General features: G+C 39.9%; 1 protein-coding gene across 2 annotated transcripts; it reads left to right on the plus strand.

Annotated features, from left to right (window-relative positions):
• The first annotated feature begins 1100 nt into the window (after nucleotides 1-1100).
• On the plus strand, nucleotides 1101-13899 carry gpr146 (G protein-coupled receptor 146). 2 transcript variants are annotated; one of them, XM_053675339.1, is made up of 2 exons: nucleotides 1101-1477; nucleotides 9815-13899. In XM_053675339.1, exon 2 carries the CDS (start codon nucleotides 9857-9859, stop codon nucleotides 10844-10846), a length of 990 nt encoding a protein of 329 aa, XP_053531314.1. In that variant the 5' UTR covers nucleotides 1101-1477; nucleotides 9815-9856; the 3' UTR covers nucleotides 10847-13899. The 2 variants fall into 2 exon arrangements, with proteins under 2 accessions (XP_053531314.1, XP_017310516.1); XM_017455027.3 differs by having other exon boundaries at nucleotides 1103-1481.
• The last annotated feature ends 7140 nt before the right edge of the window (nucleotides 13900-21039 follow it).

The raw sequence follows: 21039 nt of genomic DNA on the forward strand, positions 1-21039 counted from the left end.
ACACACGAGAGGAGTGATACGCACATGCTGCGTCCCAATTTGCTTACTTATACTATGCACTAAAGGTATGTAGAAAATACATGCAGTACGTTTGAGTGTGTAGCAAAACAGTACGCAGGCACTGGGACTGAGCTGTGGCTCAGGTGGTAGGGCGTACTACAGAAATTCCCTCAATTTCTTTTTATTTATATATATATGTTTAACGTTGAAGGTCTTCCACTTAAATATCGAAGACGCATCACAGACGTTACACTCGTCCGCCATGCTTGCAGGTTGCATTCGGCATCACAAAAACTCCTCTTCCTTCGCGTAAGAAGTCGTGGGTAACATTAGCTGAAAAAGTGTCCACGGATCCCCACTTGAGAAATGCACCAGAAACAGTAGACCATCCGGGAACCTCTGGGATACTCGTTTCAACGTTCAGGACACACTAATTCGATAGTAGGCGAATTGGGACGTAGTTACAGGAAATATTGGCACTCTTAGAACACTGGTGGACCAATCAGATTAGTGGGCCAGTCTATTACTGATGTATAACTCTAGCTGAACCACTGTGATTTTTTTTTTTTTTTTTTTTTTTTTACAAATGGGCGGGGTCAGTTAATACATTTTTTTTTTTCCAATCATTAAATCAAATCTTATTCAGCTTCATGGTTAGAGACCTGATTTTGCATAAATCGGACCTAATGCATCTTTAAATAAAGAATATCTATATCTATCTATCTCTCTCTCTCTCTCTCTCTCTCTCTCTCTCTCTCTCTCTCTCTCTCTATATATATATATATATATATATATATATATATATATATATGTGTGTGTGTGTGTGTGTGTGTGTGTGTGTGTGTGTGTGTGTGTGTGTGTGTGTGTAAAAATAATAATGAAAAAATGGAAAAGAAAAAGAATTCCCATCACTTTAGTGTAAAGAGCAGGAGCAGGAGAAGGGTGTTTACGTTCAGTCTGGAGTTTTTTTAATCCTTATCGCCCCGCCTCTTTTTCTCCTCTCGTCCAATGAGCGTGCGTCATCCCTGTCGGGCCTCAGAGCCGTGCGTGAGTGCCTGAGACAGAGAGAGAGAGAGAGAGAGAGAGCGAGCGAGAGAGAGAGCGGTGGGGGAGGGTCACGTGTGTACACACCGTAGAGTTCAGCACGAGTAAAGTCTCCAGCGTCCTCCCATGTTACTTTTTTTTTTTTAGAGAGAGAGAGAGAGAGAGAGAGAGAGAGAGAGAGAACAAGCTCGGTGCGGGACGAAAACCAAAAAAACGAAACTGCCACCATATGTGACGTTATTTACGGGAACTAAAACACCTTAACGGACATCCTTGTGCCTGGATTCGGATTTGTTTGTTTTTACGTGAAGTTGTGGAACAGCAGGTTTCATAATATGAGAGAAGTTGTGTGAAGAGTGTAGAAGAGGAGAGAGAAATGTCAGTGGAAGTTAAGCAGGACCCGATGCCTCCATAGGTGCAAGAAACCAGCCCTGTTAGTGAGTATCCTCTGGTTGAGTGTGTGTGTGTATGTGTGTGTGTGTTGTTTTTAACGCTATTAAGTTTCACAGCTCGTATAAATGTAGGAGTTTAATCACCACACAACAACATTTAATTCATGTTTGAGGCAGTTGTATGTAGAGGTTCAGTTTTGCTGTGTGTGTGTGTGTGTGTGTGTGTGTGTGTGTGTGTGTGGTAAGGGGACTCTCAGTGTCATGTGAGCCATTGAACATAAACATTTCCAGCTAAAAGAAGCCCTAAGTAGTTTAGAGTATACATTGTTTTTATCGCTTCATCTAGGCATGGATTAGTTTTATTCTCCTAACAGGAAGCCACCGTGTTTATAAGCGTGTATATAGATAGTGAAACACAAACCCAACAGCACAGTTTAAACTTATATCTTCTTAACCGCCTCCATTGGGCCAGGGCTTAGTGGAGTGATTTACATCAGGTTCATTACTGCCTAGCAAGAAGACAGCAGAAGCTTAGGATGTGGAGTGTGTGTGTGTGTGTGTGTGTGTGTGTGAGAGAGAGAGAGAGAGATCCATATCGCATCTAACTAACAGATTAATCAAACTAAGAAAGAAAACAATAATCTTAATTTTTGACATGAGTATTAACACAGATGTTTGTAGTAAATAATTAGTTCATTTTTATCGTAATTGTTTTCTCCACATATTCACCTCGTTTCAAGAGTCCAAAAATCACGTTTGGGGTTTGGTGCACCTTTTCATTTCCTGTTATAGTTTTGAGTCCAGTCACCTGCCAGGTCCTCATCTACACATCTCTGTGCTGAAGTCAGAATTTAAAATCTAATAAAGATGCACATATTATTTGGATATGTTTGAGACGTTTGTACTGGAAAAATACGCTGAGGATTTTTTTAACAGCCAAACCATTTCTGTCCGACTACCGTCGGGTTTTTTCTCGTAAATGGATGTGTTTGTGAGTCCCCGACGTTCACAAGACTAAAACTCTGAAGCAAGTGTTATTTTGAAGTTATTTTACCCATGAAAAAATTGAAGAGATATTCTTAATACTGTGCCAAGAGGAAAAAATTTTTTTTTACTCAAATTCACTTTGTTGCTTCAGGGGTTGTTATTTTCAACCTAAATGTAATGTGGGGGAAAACATGTAAGCAATTTTATTCAAGAATAGTATAGATTGTGCAGCACTTAGGGAAGTGCTTTTACAAATAGCAGAGCATCTCTATTCCTCCTTATTCGCTGATTGGTACACAGATGCTGTACCATATGGCTCCGTGTTGTGCACGTGAAGCACTACAAGTCTACGAAGTAAAAGCGGAGAAACATCGTCAGATAGCTGCGTGAAATTTAAAGGAACCCAAACTTCTGCTTGTAGTGACAACAAATAAAGTTGTCCTAAACAAACGTTCAATACTATGTACTGAATATTATGTACTGTTTATGTCTAATTATTCTAATATGTATAATAATTGTGTCTAATTATTTCACCTGTTGTATGGAATTAGATCTGTGACAAAAGTATTGAACGTAACCTTTCAAGAAACAAACAAATGTACAATATGAGAAGAAAAACACTCTGAAACAGAAAACTGTGAACTCACTGGCAAGAATTTAACATGGTATTCAAATAAGCAACATTCTTTGTTAACAGTTTTCCCAGCTTCCTTTCCACTAATTATGGTTTATGAACGCACTGCCAGAGTTTTCGTTTACGTTCGCCATTCTGGCGCAAACCTCTCGTGTGGGTGGAGCTTAACAGCAATTTACTCTTATCGGCTAGTGAGATTTAGATTGACCGTGCGAGTGTCCAGCTGAGGAGGAGGACAATGACGGCGCTCCGTGCCGCTCCTGAGAGCTCATGTCGAGAAAATAATAGTAGTTGTATGAGACTACCCAAACCTCAAATATGAATTATGAACTAATATACTGACTAAGTAAGTAAGTTGTTTTCATTACAACATTACAAATGCTATAACTATACAGAGAGCCGCATCCAGAACCTTCTCCAAAATTCACGCCACTGAAGTCTCTACTTTCAGGTCAGGGAGCTGTCCATCCAAATCTCACTAGCCAAAGAGAGTAAATTGCTGTTAAGCCCCACCCGCACAAGAGGCCTGTGCCAGAGTGGCGAACGTAAACTTGCGGAGCATTAACGAAATCTTTGAAAGCGTAAACGAAAAGTCAGGCAGTGCATTCATAAAGCATGATTAGAAAACGAAGCTTAAAAAAAGAACTGTTTATTTGAAGACCATGTTACATTTTTCACTGTTTTCATTTTCAGAGTGTTTTTTTCTTTCTCATTGTATGTTTTTGTTCGTTTATTGAAAATTTTGTTTCAATATTTTTGGCACAGATTTAATTCCATACCGTTGCTGGTTTCTGTTCAAGTTTGGATGGACGTAAGACTCTTCTGGCACCTTAATCTGATTACAGATTTATAGTAAATGAACGAAATTCAGAGGAGTCTGTTACAGCCCGGGCCATATCGCAGTTCAAAACTAAGTTGGTATTTTATTTACAGTCAAGATTCCAAGAACCGATTGGATCATCAGTGGTCAGTGTGATGCAAATGTTTGATGCAGGGAAATTGTGAAAAACAATCAATCAAACACGCAGACATACAAAGGAAAAGCAAACCAAGAAAAAATAATCAGGATGAAGGTGTCACAGCAAAACCACCTAGATAATCACCAACTTCCAAAACAAAAGAGAGCAAACCAGGAGCAGGCCAAGCCTTTATAGCCTTCCCTGTTATGTCAACCAATCTGTCCTTATTGGCGGGACATAACAGGCCGGTCGGTATGTAGGTAGTTATTCACAAACATCCGCTTGGAAAATGTAGTTAAAGTAATGTAAGAATTAATAAATGTGCATATTTTTCTTTATAAAATTGGTCAAAGAACCGTGGTCTCAATTTCTTAGACAAAACAAAAATATGTGATTGCAGTTTGATCAGTTTTACTTTAGGTTGAAGTTTCTTCCTGTTGTGTGAAACTTCCATTCGATTTGTAACAAGCAGCTCTGCCAAAATGAATTTTCATTATATTATATAACAAAAGTATGTCTCCTAATACTGTACCTAAGAAATCAGTTTCTAGCAGGCTCTTATTCTTACCAATCTAAAATGGCATTTGATTGGATAGTAGTGTGTATAACAGTGTTATACTGTGTTATTTAGTGAACATACTGTATGAAGTGAATAAAAAGCTATTGCTGTGGGAAATATTCCTCCATGCAGATGAGTTGGAAATAGTTGGTATATTTCCATGTGAAGAAGTAGAAGTGAGGTTCATTTTAGTGGGGAAAAATGTGGGTCAATGATTAGAAACATTAAAGCTTAATGTTAAATTACGATATTACCTCGTGTTTATTTGTTTTGCTTTGTTTTGTTTTTTTTGGAATAGTGTAAATCTAAATCTACTGTTAATGTTTACTCTAGTAACGATTAAAACGCATTACTACAGAACTCAAACTAAAGTGTATGCGTTAATTATGCTTTAAATGTCCATTAGCTAGCCAGTCATGTCATCAGTGAGTGAGTGAGTGAGCTAGCAAGCTAGTTGCCTAGTTAGCTAGAAAAACTGTGAATCAGAGATGGAAACAACACAAAATGGCTGACCGCAAGTCTTCTACAGAATAGATTGAGTCCATAAGGTGAAAATATGTATGTACATCAGAACTTCAGTCTTTTTTTTTTGTCTTTGCATTAGAAATATGAATATAATTATGAAATTATGCCTAGTAGACCTAGGGAGGATTGTTCTACTTGTTTATTTCATTCCTAATTGTGATTGTGAATGCACTCAGAAGCCTCAGTTTAATAGACATAGGCGGATCACAAAGATCAGGGTTAAATTGTGGAGTGAGCATCACATTGAATACTCTCTCTCTCTCTCTCTCTCTCGCTCTCTCAGTTAGGACGATCTTAACGCTTAAGGAAATTAAGCTGTAGTCTAATCATACGTCCAGACAGTGTAACCCCTATTCTTGCTTATTCTTTATCCAGGTTCGTTTTTGAAGCGTTTCCTAACTCTGTTGCATATATCGTACCACTCTATCGCTCTCTATTTACTCTGCACATCCGAAGCTTATCTGAAGTGCAATCACGTGACCACGCTGTACATTCCAGTGGGGATCTGACGAGACGTGGAACTGCCTTATCGCTCACCTCCCATCATACTCACTCAGCGTCACTCCCTCAGCGCTGTAGACTGTTCTCCATAGGAGCGTGCCGAGATGAGTTTCCCCCCATCAGGGGGTGCAGCTAATGACGCAGGGCAGCGTTACCACAGTTGTACTCTGGAATCTGGCTCTTTAATCGTGCTCCCTCATGTGAGCCAGTGGCTCTGGAATGCTTCTCAGAGTGATGTGTTTGTAACTCTTCAGAAATTGTCCAGAAAAGATGCAGTGAAGCGGGAAACAAGAGGGGCTGGTTCACGTGTGGTATAGAATGTTATAGCTGTAACGTGTAATGTAGCGTTAAAATTACCGCTGCGTTCGTGGCACCGTGTTCGTGCTAATTTGCAAATTGTAATAACGTCGTTTCCCACCTCAGCACGCTCGGCATGCAATGTGAAAAAAAGAACGCGAACATGGATGCGTTGATGATTACCTTTTCAAAACAGTGATTAGTATGGCCAGTGTTATGTAACCAAGTACTGTGTCTGTATATTAACTGATCTAAAGCCAATACTGCTGTAAACTAATTTAAATGTGGAGAAGGGGAATGTTACACTGTATACGGCCTTCGGCAGCCGTGTTGATTTGACGTCACTTCGTAAACGGGGAAGGAACTGCTAGTTGAGAAGACTACCCCAAGTTGAAGAGTTAAAATTTCAAGTTGAGGGGGCGTGACTTTTACCGGTTGTAGGCGGGGAATCACAAGTTGCAACTTTGTCTCAACCGCAGCATCACTTTCTTGGAAACGCTTGGAAAGACATTGCTATGTTCGACTAGGGGTCGTAACTTGTAATTCACAACCTCCGACTAGGAAAAAGCAAAGAAAACACCCTGGCAACTTGAAATTCCTACTCGGGAACGCAGGTCTTCTTGACTACAAGTCAGTCCCTCCAGGATTTTACAAGCACAGAAATGAACACAAAATCAAACACAGTATTCGGAGGAGCTTGCAACTTTTCAGATTTTCTGCAGATCCGTGCCGACACGCATCACGTCACGAGCCAAAGCCCTCTTCGATTCACGTGCATCGAACACGAGTACAGCTAAAAGGTCTCGTTTACCAACAAACATCACTGTGAAAGATTTCACCAGATCGAGTAGTTTTCCACAAAAAACTCTCCAGGTTGCATCGCAAAGTTTTTTTTAAAAAAAGCCACAGCAGAATTTAGCATTTTTGATCGCAACATTCACAAAAAAACTCCACGAAATCCTGTAAGGGCTGACAAGTTCCACCGACTTCAACGAGTGACGTCAAACCGACATTGTTGCTCACAGCAAAAACACTAAACACAGTAGCACTTCAGACTTCCCAATTCATATGTAAACAAGAGTCAGTGTTTACACCTGTGCTCTGGCCTGGAGGCAGCATGGTTAGACCCTTCCCGAGGTAATCCTACACTCGCCTTCCAGAAACAGCAGAACTGGCAGCAACAACAGCGTCACAAGAACGCAGAGTCACTGAGGATTGTTTATTACAAACACAGGATATATATCTCAGTTAGACCACCTTGTGAGATCAGTCTAAAAAAAAAGTTGTTGGCACTGTTTCTGTGCATACACACTTCAAGGTGCGAGGAGCGAGAGGATTATATCCTGAGGGCAGGCGGAGACAGTGTATTAGCTGTGCTATGCCGTGTGGTGTTTGTCATGAGGCCAGAAACTTCTCAGAGCTGCAGTTGAGTTATGCAATACAAAAGAACAACGTTTAGAACAGAGTCTGTTCTGGTGCCATAAACAGCCCATAAACAAATGCTTACTTACATACCATACATTTGCATCTTAACAAAGCATATTTCTTTGTTTACACCAAGTGGTTAGGTTAACAATTTAAAAAAAGGAAAGAAAAGGGTTTTAACAGTCAAATCCGAGCGTGTGCTCCTGCTAGAGGTTGAATCTTTCTCTCTACTCAAATTTGTGACAAAATAAGGGGTATTTGTTCCTCTATTACATAATCCTTTAAAAATATGCCTTAGTTTTATCAAACTATTTTACAGCACTATGGTTATTGCTGCATTCAACTAAAGTTTGTAACTCACAATTTTTTGACCTCAGATTAAGACACTCCTACTCGGAATCCCTACTCGGTAACTCGGGACAGTCTACTCAACCCAAATCAACATGAAAAAGAAGTACTAGCTTTAGATCAAGCAACATACAGGCATATTCATTTGGTAAATATACAGTATAACACTGACCATAGAGTTCACTGTTTTGAGGAGGGAAATATACATCGCCCACCACAGTTAGCAAACCTGCAGAAGAGGACTAACATAAATCGAGGGCGGACATTAGGGCGAGAGGGCGAATTGTAATTGGATTTCATAGATGATTGCACAAGTGACCCAATGCTGATGGGCAATAATCGCCCGCGCTTGCAAGGAGGAAAAAGAACTAATAGCGTTTTTCCTGGAAAAGTGCTGCCTGGAGCACGATTTGTGTTGATGAAAAAAAAACTGCTCACGCCACAGCACACTGTAACCATAGCAACATGACCCTCCCACTGTAATCACAAAAAAACCCACTTCTTATAGTGCTTTATAAAAGCTGATGCGTTCTGAACACCTTGCAGCCGATTCACATAGAATTATCTTAAAAGCACAGATTAATATTAACCTGTAATATATTTCCTATTACTGTTATTAACCACGGATGTTCAGAGGGCTGGATTGTGACCGGGCAAATCATCAAGCTGCAGAACTCTTTCACCTCATGTCTCATTGCAACGTTACCCCATTGGAAGGAAAATTCTAAGCACTATCCATACACCTTGGCTATTTTGAGAGATTATACAATTAGGAGAATATAATACTTCACTGAGGGTGCAAAATGCTGCCCTGATTGAGGGTGGAGTAATGCCACTTCACTGTAACGCTAGGTCCGAGAGCCGCCGATTCTGCGGGTGACTATCAATTGTCATGATATTTTAATTGAGGAAATTATTGCTATAATGTTTCAAGATATCTCCCAGGCAGCTCAGTGGTTAAGGTGTTGGCCGACTCCTCAGAAGATCATGAGTTCAAACCCCAGCACTGCCAAGCTGCCTTAGCCCTCAACTGCTCAGATTTATGATTGAGACACGTGTAAGTCGCTATGGATAAGGGTGTCTGCCAAATGCCATAAATGTAATGTAAATGTTTCATTTTGATATAAACAGCTGAACGAGCGTCGTGATGACATCACATGGCGCGTCTCGGTCCGAATCTATGTAAAATCTGCTTTAATTTTGAAATATTGTGGGCTCCTCAGAATATTCCGGCGTTTTCCTTGATTTTGCGTAAATTTCTGCGAAACCCTGGAGGGACTGAGTACAAATCGTGCAAATACTGATATATGTGACAATACACGACCTTATTCACTTCATTTGGCAGATGCTTTTAAATTCAAAGCAGTTACTCTGAGCGGTTGAGGACTGGTGGTAGTTTGGCAATGCTAAGATTTTAACTCTCAACCTTGGCATCAGGAGAACTTTAGCACTGAGCTACCATCATGATGTGTGATATATATATATGAACAGGCTGCAAGCTTGCAGGTGGTATCAGAGGTGAAGCAGAAGCCTAGTGACTATGTGGCCAGGCCAGTTCTGTGACCTTTTCATGAACGCTAACCTCTCAGACCCACTCACTACTCACACTGTGACGCATCATATTTCACCCCATAAATCCGCCTAACCTTCTGCCTGGTTATGCAGAGAAAGAGAGTGAGTACAAGCCTGAAGGATGCCATTCTATAGCCAGGAGGTCTAGAACAACACACTTAAAGGTGATACAGCCAAGAGATGTCAGCAATGTGAGCACTCTTGCCAGTGTCATTTTTATGGAAGCAAACATATCGTGATATATGTTCTATACGATTCCTCTTCCTCTGCATGCTGAACAGCTCACTGCTGAAACTGATGCCTGGTGAACCACATTGTGTTGCGTTTGACCCGGTGGTTGCTGGTGTCTACACTGTTCACATAGTTTCACTTGCTATTTATTTTTCCATTTGGCACTTGAAAAGTACCCGAGTTAAAACGTTATCTGCAGCCCAGGATCGGGAAACGCCTGTCTTGTGTCGACTGACGTTTTCGCATCTAGCGTAAGAATGAAAGTATATTCTGCCACCATAAGAAATTTGTTCGAAGTCGATTTGATGACTTGTGTTTGTTTGTGGTTTCTCTCCTGCAGTCGATCCAGTGAGCCGGAGTGGAACGCAGAGGTGTCCTCGCCATGTGGAGCTGCATGGTTTATAATGAGACAGAAGGCAACACGGACCTGGCTGTATGCTGGGACTTGGGCCTCGCTCTGTCCATCTTCTCCTTCTTTTACCTCATTGTGTGCTTCCCCATGGGGCTGTGCTACAACGCCCTGTTGGTAGCTGTGAACCTCTCCAACAAGATGTCCATGACGATGCCGGATGTCTACTTTGTGAACATGGCTATCGCTGGGCTCGTGTTGAACCTGGTGGCTCCGGTCGTGCTCCTGGGCCCGGATTTCACGCGCTGGCCCGCGTGGGAGCATAACGATGAGGTGTACATCACCCTCCTCATCCTGTTCAACATCTCTTCCCTGGTTATCATGTACTCAACAGCATTGCTCAGCCTGGACTATTACATTGAGCGGGCACTGCCCCGCACCTACATGTCTAGCGTTTACAACACCAAACATGTGTGCGGCTTTATTTGGGGCGGCGCCGTCCTTACTAGCTTCTCCTCGCTACTCTTCTACGTGTGCAACCACGTGTCAGCGAAGATCCTCGAGTGCTCCAAGATGCAGAACAAAGAGGCAGCCGATGCCATCATGACGCTCATCGGGTACGCCGTGCCAGCCGCCGCCGTTCTCTACGCCCTCTGCCTCATCCTGCGTATCCGCAAGGAGGCCACGCCCTTGGACCAGGACTCGGGAAGGATGGATCCTTCAATCCACCGGCTGCTGCTGGCGTGTGTGGGCATGCAGTTCGTCCTCTGGACACCTTACTACACCACACTGCTGCTGCTGACGGTGATTGACGTGCCCCGGATGCAAACCACCGGCACCTACGCCTTTCTGAGAGGCTTTTCGCAGCTGCTCGCCTTCTCCAGCAGCTTTGCCATGCCACTCATGTACAGGAAGATGAACAAAAACTTTGCCCACAAGCTCCAGCGGCTGTTGAAGAGGCTACATTGTGGCAAGCAGTCGTGTCCTCATGAACACTCTGTCATACAGCAGGTGATCACGTGAGGATCTGGTGATCTGTGCTTTATGGCTCTTTATTGGCACTTGCTGCACAAACCACGGACCTCACAGAAACTGTGGAATCTGTCATGACGTATAACTTTTTTATTTTCTTTTCTGTTTGTTGGCCAAGAGTGGAGAAGGAAACCAGTCCGACGAGCCCACTCTCATGAAGGGAAACTTGAAATTAAATCTGGTAGCAGTCTGTTACAGGATCTTACACAGGCTTTTATTCTATGCTTTGTGACCAACTTGAACTCATTTAGCTGAAATGATTGATTGAGGCTTCTAATGTTACCCACAGTGCTTGGTTCTTGGAGCATTATCTTAACTTGTAATGTTACAATACTAGAATACATAGTTAATTATAAATATCTCCAATTAATTCAAGCCAGTGAACATTACACAGGAATAGGGTGTGTGTGTGTGTGTGTGTGTTTGTGTGTGTGTGTGTGTGTAGGTGGGTGTGTGTGGGTGTGCGCTCCTCACTTTGACATATTACTTTCTGCAGCTGAGACAGAATCATTAACTCTATATACTGAATAATATACACTGATTATAAAAAGTCTACACACCCCTGTTAAAATGGCAGGTTTTTGTGAAGGTAAACAGTGCACTAAGATAAATCATGTCAGATCTTTTCGCAAATAAAGTGGAAAAACAATCAGAAAATTTTTAAGGGAAAATGGGGGGGTGGGATTAAACAGTAACCTGGTTGCATAAATTTGCACAACCTTTGTTGAAGCACCTTTAGATTTTATTAGCACTCAGAGTCTTATCAGCGTGCCACATCTTGACTTGGCAGTGTTTTCCAACTCTTTCTTGCAAAAACATTCTAGAGACATCAATTTGTAAGGGCATCTCCTGCGCACAGCCCGCTTCAGGTCACTTCACAGATTTTTAGTTGGATTTAGGTCTGTGCTGTGGCAGGGTCATTCAAAAACATTCATCTTCTTTTGGTTAAGATGTTCCTTTGTTGATTTTAGATGTATGCTTTGGGTCGTTGTCGTGCTGAAAGGTGAAATTCCTTTTCATCTACAGCTTATTAGCAGACACCTGAAGGTTTTGTACTAAAATCGACTGGTATTTGTAGCTCTTCATGATTCCCTCCACCTTGATAAAAGCCCCAGTTCTGGCTGGAGAAAAGCATCCCTAAAGCACGATGCTGCCACCACCATGCTTCACCTTGTGTATGATGTTCTTTTGGGGAACTTGGATATTTTATGTGAGAAAGGGCTTCTCTCTAGCCTGCCTACTCCAAAGCCCAGACATGTGAAGAATATGAAAGCTTGTCGCATGCAGAGAGTAATCAGTATTTGTCAGATATTCCTGGCAAGCCTCAATGGTAAGATTTGTCTTGTACTTTTATAAATTTTGGAGGGACGTCCTATTCTCTGTGATGTCACTGTGATGCTCCATTTTCTACACTTGTTGACGATGGCCTTCACGGTGTTGTATGGTGCATCTAGTGTTTTGGAAGTTCTTTTCTACCCCCCTCCTGTTCGGTTCCATTTGACAGTGAGATCCTATACATGCTTTGTAAGCTCCTTGGCTTCAGCAAGGATGAAACCAAAAAGATGTGGAGAAAATCCTACAGAAACAGACGGTTTTTATTTGGGGTTAATGAGAATAATTTAATCCATGACAGCTGTATGATAATTATGTGTTGAACATGAGATTGAATGTGATTGGTTCGTCCTGAACACAGCCACATCCCCAATTATAAAAGGGTGTGCACACTTGTTTTTTTGTTGTTGTTGTTTTTTTTTAAAAAAAAAAGTTTTTTATTTTTCCTATTTTCCCCTAAAATGTTTGATTGTTTTGATTTTTATTTTTAAACAGTGTAATTTCACATCGAGGGTGGAAAAAGATTCTGACACACTTTTATCTTGGTGTCATTTTTTCATCACGAAAACCTGCCATTTAAGCAGGGGTGTGTAGACTTTTTATATCCACTGTAGGTGTAGCATGAATATCAGGAACAAGTAGCTGCGTCCTGTCGGTTACCCCATTTTCTTTTTTCTCGACAGTCATCAAAGGTGGAGTAGGAAAAAAAAAAACTCCTTCAAGCTATTTCCTTTCATTTTGTGAAACTGACAAGAAACGGGTATATTGAAACACTGAGAGCTGCGGTGATAAACGTTGGCCAGTGTGTCTCGAGTGATCATTCACATCGATTGTCTTTTTTAATGATTATAGTAATAGTGATAAAATCCCACTGCAAATGAGATGCTGCAGGAAACCCAGTATTCCACCTCAGTTAATCATTATTCAGCTCTGACCAAAGTCTCATTGATTATAGTGAAATATTTTAAGAGCAAATATTGGTCGGTTTAACGTCATTGGCCTGAATGGAGGCAGTAAAGGTAAAGTCGAGAAGAAAAAAAGAATTACGTAACATATAACAAATAAAATATACTGTATAAAATATTTCTTGACCAGACTTACCTGCTTATACGTGAACATTAACCAGAGTATTAGGATTTTTCCTCTTCATACAGAACTCTTTGTGCATTAAAGACCTGTGTATGAAATTAGAAAACTCTACGTATACAAACCCAGTCTAACAGAATAAAACGACAAGCACTTCTAGCGCCAGGACACTGCTAACGTTTAACATGCAGGGAAATGGCGTTCCTGCTCTCATGAAGTTTTACCGTAAGCTTACTGTATATACATATTCCTGTTCTCATCTCCTTGGTCTTGAGCCAATGAATTTATACTACAAAAAAAAGATATATATATTTTTTTTTTTAATAAAGTACTGTATGTGTATTGACAGAGAAAATTGTATCATTGAAAATCCATTTACATAAGCAAAGGAAAGATTATATTTATGTCTAGTTATCTAACCTTTAAACGATTAAACAGTAATCGTAAAGCTATGGTCATTGCAAGTGTGTTTACACCAGGTATAAATGTATATATGAAATATATGTGTATATATTGTATGGCAGAGATTTTACAGGAATAGACGTCATTTCAGAATTACAGTATTGTTTCTCAGAGATTTATGTAGTCACGATTGAGTCAAATATAATAAACTAACATGAATATTACTCTGCATTTTGTCTTTGTTTCTTCCCGCATTCCTCCTTAATCAGCAATTCACATTATTACACAATATTTAAGTAAAACATTTCTGCCAGATTTACAAACGTTCTAGAAACGCTGATTTTGTTCGTGCTCGCGTGTGCATGTTGATCACCTGCAGAGTGCACAGCGTGTTCCTGACACTGTTCATTTGCATGTAGCGACACCCACAAAACTCCATAAATGTAAAGAGCACAGACAGCTGGGAGCACCAAATGAACAATCAGAGTAAAGTCTGAAAGAAAGAAGTGGAAGTCATTTTGTCTCACTTCTATGCCAATAAAAATATGTAATAATATTTAATATTATTAATAAAAAGTAAGCGCTAAAACTTCCGTCAGCTGAGGCGTATGTGTACGGCTTACGGCTCTGTGCAGACAAACCGGCACGTCCTCTGTTTATACGCCACCATTTCTTTAGTCATACTTGAATGATTAGTTTTAATTTATGGGTTTGTATTGAACTTTGTGGCTGTCATACTACACGCCATGTTTGGAGAAGAAATGGTACTGCACATCAGCCTTAAAACACTATAGTAACAGTGAAATGGGCCAAAACCACACCTGAATACTGCGGCCCGTTAATTTCTTCATACAGGAAGCAACTAGGAGCCGTCATTACAAACAAAGGCTTCTCCACTAAGTATTAAATAAATTTCAGTTAACGTGTTCAATACTTTTTTCCTGTGTCATTCCTCTTTATTACATGTAACTTTATTTATGGACTTTAATGTTGTGAATTCTTTATATTTGTGTATTTCTTGAGTTAAAACTGATGTCTGGTGAAATTTTCATGTGAATAGCCTTATCGGAAATATATTTACTGAAAAAAATGTTGACGCGTTCAGTACTTATTTCCCCCACTGTACATTTCACAATCTTTAATTAATTCCAATCATATAAAACGACTGGTTTCCACAAAATGTTCTGGATGGTGTTGACTTCGAATCCCTGCCCTAGTGAACTAGCATGAGGAGGTGTTTTTGCTAGAGTCTCCAAAGCTCTTCTATAAGTCGCTCTGGATATGGGCGTCTTCTAAGCACTGTAAACTTAATAAAACAAAAAAAGCTATTTTTTTTACTCAACAGTACATTCCAGATATAAAAGTGCAGTGATCTATGCAAGTTATGATGATTTGAAGTCGAACAAATTGACGTTTACATTAGTTAGTCTTTTTAGATGTAAATTTGCACACGCTCATGGGAGCACGAGTAGGACACGAACGTTTTACGATGAATTTACGGGATTTTCATGAATGACAAATTTCTTGCGTAAACACTCGTACGATCGATTTATGAATAAATCCGTTCATATCCAGCTTGTTAAACGAGGCCTGCTGTATGTAAGAGGTGCAGAATAGCACCAGATCTCCAGGTTAGAGAATGAACCAGACACATTATTGCTGTAAAAACAGGCTGTTGGCTAGATTTCATTTTATATACTGGATGAAGAGCAAGTATAGAAATATAATGAGCCTGTATTTCTCAGACAGTCAAATGTTATGTAGCGGGAACGTGGCAATTCTTAGATATAAATGTGTGTATTTTTATAATGTGTTGATCAGGAAAAAATAATACACCCACAGCACTGGTATTGGTCGGCTAGGATAATAAAGCTTGTGTGGCCAAGAAGCATACAGTGGCTTGGAAAATGCACCGAACACAGATACATTTATTTATTTTCAATTTCATTTTAATTGCTTTTTATTATCTCCATTCATAATTTCATTTTAAAACGAAACCATTACAAATGGAAAACACACACACACACACACACACACACACACACAAAAACACAAAAGAATCACCATTTAATGTTCAACAACACTGCAAAAATAAATAAATAAATGATGATAATGATAATAATAATAATAATAATAATAAAACAGCTTAATGAGTGGAAATATTTGGAATATAACCAAATGTAACCAGATTTCCTATTGTAAGATTACAATAAACCAAATATTATTATTATTATTATTATTATTATTATTATTATTATTATTATTATTATTATTATTTTATTATTATTATTATAACACCTATTTTTAGATTTTTTTGGGCAAATGTCAAGCTTGAAATTTGTCAAAATAAAAATAAAAGTCTAGGAATAGGTTTAATAATCTTCTATTTTCTTTGTAATCTTATAATAGGAACTAGGAGATCAATTTGACTGTATGCAAGATATTTTCACTTCATAAGATGTCGTTTTCAGAGCTGTCCCACTTCACTCCACCCCATGACACAAACAACCTGCTCGTTCTCTCTCTCCCAAGTGACTGTGGCAGCTACAAAACCACGCCACACCACACGAACCCTGTACGTGAAGAACATTCCACACATTCTGAACATTGTCTTGACTTCTGAACGCCTACCACACAACACTGCTGCTTTTTATGCAACACACACACAAACACACAAATAAAATAAAAAGAAAAAAAATATTGCTTGATAATAGGGAGGTGAAGAGCCTGGGTGGTGGTTGGTATGTGGGAATTTGTAATGAGATCAGACAGAAGAAATGCCCTCTTGTTTAGCTGAGTAAATACACCACAGTCACGACAACAATCAAACAGTGGAGACGGTTTGGGGACATTTCTTCCCCATGTTTGTACTGCGCTGCCTGTCCATATTTGTAATTACTTGGTCAAAATGAAAGTCTGACCAAAAGGGAGTCCCGGCTCAATAACCTATGAAATGGGCTCAAAAAACAAACAAACAACAACAAAATAATCACTTCAGATGTGCCTGTCTAGATTGAACTAAAGCAAGGTACACACACCTGCACAAGGGCTTCAGTCTTGTAGCAAAACATCAATGTGCACAGTTCTGCCCATGCTGCTGCTAAACACTTCTGCTTGCACATCTGGAAATAATATGATAATGATAGCAGAATGGAGTTGTTACCATGGACACAGTTCCCTGCTGATCATACACAAGCCTCGAGGCTTGGACTGAGCTGTGACTGTTTCATACATGCATAAACAGTTAAATGAACTGTATTAATATACAAAATGTGTCAGTTCAGGTCGTACATTTACATATGCCTTGCAGAATGTGCAAAATATTAATCATTTAAAAATTAAGAGGGATCAAAAAAAGGGGGTGAAAACTTTTGGTGTTTGGATGACTGGCGTAAACTGTTATTATTTTGTTTAAAGCGCTTATTTTTTCATTTAGTACTGCCTTTTAGAAGCTACATAAGATAGTCACATAATTCCCAGAATAATAACAATTTACGCCGATCATCCTGTTCAAAAGACCCCCCCCCACACACACACACACACACACTTTTGTAATAGTCGTGTACGAGTCCCTCAGTCGTCCTCAGTGTGAAAAGATGGATCTCAGCATCATATAGTCGCTGTTGGAAAGAGGTCAAATATGCAGAAGATGCTGGAAAAGTAAAGAATGTGCAGGACCTGGAGGATTTTTCTGAAGAACAGCGGGCAGTTTTAACTGCTCAGGACAAACAAGGGACTCATGAACAACTCTCACAAAACATAAAAACAGTCGCTGATCATCCAGGTAACGACACAGTATTAAGAATCAAGCGTGTGTAAACGCTTGAACTGGCTTATTTGTGTAAATTCAGTTATTATTGTGTCTTGTGGACTATATGTAAACATCTGTTATGTGTAATACATTATTCAGGGCAGAACTAAGTAAAAAACAACATGGGATTTTTATGATCCCTCTTCTTCTCCTTCTTCTTTTTATTATTATTATTATATTTTTTAATTATTAAACACTTTGCAGAGTCTGCAAGGCGTATGTAAATGTATGACCTCAACAGTACCTGTCTCATACCATCTCAGACCCTGGGCTACTCATGAAGTTTTATAAATGCAAAGTGAGACATCAGCATCAATATTCAAATGAGAAGATATTGGAGGTCTTTCTTTTTTTTCTTTTTCTTTTCTTTTTTTTACAAATAGAGAGATTTTTGAAGAGTGACGTTTCTCAAACCCCTGTACAAGGCCCTGTCATGCACAGAGCTACGTGCTGCCGGTGCTTCCGACCAATCTGAACACAGACGGGTATGCTAGCAGTATTAAACACAGATCACATCATAGTCTGCAACATGTTTTCACATTTAACACCACTGAAATCTCTGGCTCTTCCTGTTCACCTACTTTACCCCATTGTAGTATGGCCTCTGGCTGCAGGCGATAAGTCTTTGTTTGTTTGGTTTTTCTGAAAACTGAAACACCCTGCACCACCCAGACGTAGGTTTACACAACAGCTGTTATATCTCCTGTACCATTCTGCTGGGCCTCAGTAATGTTTCGGTTGTGGGTGGGAGCTCAGTTTCACAGTGAGAAGCATGATCCGAGGTTGTTCACTGGTCTTGCTTCAAAGAGTTTTACAAATTTTGCTGTTGTTAAAGAGCAAGCGGTCCCAGCGCGGATCTGCGTGACAAGACCACCGCAGTAGCAGGCACACTTGGTTTGTTGTTCAAAGTTTGTGCTGTTTAAGTTGGCATTCCAACAGATCTCTGAATAAGATTCCTGTTACTGAGCCAGAGTCAAACAAAGCAAACCCACCAATTCTTCCCAAAACATTATCTTCAGCATGGCACTAAATTCAACATGGAGGGCTAAATGAGGTGCGATTTCATTGTCATGCTTGCAGAGTTTCATCAACATGGACATTTTCAAATACTATTTATGTATGAACTGTATCGATCTGACTTCTTTTTATAACAGCCCCTGTGAGTGTGTGAAAAGACTTTGCCAAACACGTAGCATAAAACAGAAATGATCCAGCCAAGAAAATGCCTGGAACCCAATCCTTTGACCGAAGGCTGTTTTCCCAGTTTCGTCTTTTTTTAATGCGAGTGAACTTGAGTAATAGTAAAAGCTCTACAGCATCAGAATGTAAATAATCAGTGGGTGCGTACCTAGTTGGCTGTTTAAGCTTGTGGTACAGTGGCTCATAAATGCAAAACACATTAACAAACCAAAAACCCAACAGCAAATTAAAACAAACTCAGAAGCACATGAACATTAACTCAAAAACAGAAAGGGGAGGTCATTACTGAGCATTAACTGAGGTGATACGTAAGAGGAAATATGAGCCTACATGAACCTGCTGATGATTTTATTCATGTTTCTTTTTTATTGAGGGCATTCAGATGCTGTCAACCTCGCGCAGTATTAATATGAATAATAAAAACGAGACAAGATCATCATCCGTCACATCTTTCCGTTATATTCGTGATTCCTCAGTACAGCCTCAGCGCTCACGCTCCACTCATACAATAACATTTTCACATTTTCACCTCCATGGCTTTACACGCTGAATAAAACCACCACCGAATGACGTAGAGTGAGATCTCTCTTCTGCATCTGCTTCTTTCTATTCTCAGCAGGAGGATTAATCTGCTGGTTTAATCTATATTCTGTTCTATGATTATATTCTGTGATTAAAGTGTATAACAGAATATCCAATATATTTGTGTATATGTGTGTGTATATGTGTGTGTGTGTGTGTGTGTGTGTGTGTGTCTGTGTGTGTGTGTGTGTGTGTGTGTGTACACTACACTGCAAACAATGACATCAAGTGAAAATATCTTGAACACAGTTAAATATATCTAGTACTTCCTATTAAAAGTTTACAATAAACCAAATATACAATTATTAAACCTAATTCAAGACATTTTAAAACAAATTTCAAGCTTGAATTAGTCTTATATTAAGCATTTATTCCTAGAAAGAAGGAAAAATGATCTGCCAACAGAATAAGAAAATGTGAATTGAGTAAACATGTCTAGAAATGGGTTTATTAATAGTAGATAGTCTATATTCTGACACACCATAATCTAAATGCTATTTCAAATTCATTAAATGAATTAAAAGCAAAGTTCTTGCTTTTCCAGATATCAGCCCTGTGTTCAGATCGCTGATCATCATTTTGATGATCCCTCAGGGGGACTTTTGAGGTGGATAAGAAAACTTGCTCAGGGTTCCTGGGGTTTGCTTTGAAGAACTTCTTGAAATACAGATTAGCATCAGGAACGCCTCGTCTGATAAAGATAAATGGCAGGTCCTTTTGTCAGCAGATGAATTCTAACATAAACCGCATTCAGACTTTCATTCGTGTGCATCCTGTTTGTGCAGACAGATAAGTCGAGGCAATGCATAATGAGAGGAAGCATTTCTGCTGAATGGCTGATTGATTCTGTCTGATTACTTAGTGCTGAATGTTTGTTGTTGGTCTTATTTAGCTCTCAACAGGGAAATTAGTAATAACTTTAAGGGGCTGGAGATCCATCATCATTAACTGGAGTTCGTACACAAACAGCTCTTGCTGTGTGTGTGTGTGTGTGTGTGTGTGCGCGTGCGCGTATGTGTGTGTGTGTGCGCTCATGTCACAGTGACAACCTGTGGATGAGGAAGACAGCATGGTGGGTGGCATCCTGTTTTTAGGCTTTATGGAAAGGACAGCTGTAGTAATGTGGCCTGCACTCAGTCACAGAAACCCACACACACACACACACACACGCACACAAACACACAAACACACACACACACACACACACACACACACACACACACGTTTGTCTTACTATCCTTCTGCTGACATAATGATAAATGACGAATGACACTTTTACAAATAAATACATAAATAAATAAATAAATAACACACACACACACACACACACACACACACACACACACACACACATACACAAGGTCAAAACTGTCAGATATTGTTATCCTTGTAGGGACATCCCCACCAAGATTTAACACACACACACGCACGCACGCACATGCACACACACACACACACACACACACACACACACACAAACAAAACCATCAAACACTAAAACTTTCTGTCCTTTTGTGTCATTTGTATTTTGATTGCACAGTTTGTGCATTGTCTTGATCTTTTCCTCAGTGACTGAAATGAAAATTAAGCACTCATGAGTACAAGCCAAATGCACCAACAAGGTGAAATTGCCATGTACTTGCCATAATTGTACCCCCTCCCCTCCCATTTCCTCCATCAGCTCTCACAGGTGACTGTTGTCGTGACCCCAGTGCAACTTGACATCTCTAACAGGCTTCACAGAGACATTGGGTTGTGCTTCTGTCTGGTG

Source organism: Ictalurus punctatus, chromosome 24 (assembly GCF_001660625.3).
Source record: "Ictalurus punctatus breed USDA103 chromosome 24, Coco_2.0, whole genome shotgun sequence".
Taxonomy (NCBI): domain Eukaryota; kingdom Metazoa; phylum Chordata; class Actinopteri; order Siluriformes; family Ictaluridae; genus Ictalurus; species Ictalurus punctatus.

Bases quoted from the DNA above. Each gene is read 5' to 3' on its own strand.
- gpr146 (XM_053675339.1), top strand. From the start codon at position 9,857: ATGTGGAGCTGCATGGTTTATAATGAGACAGAAGGCAACACGGACCTG.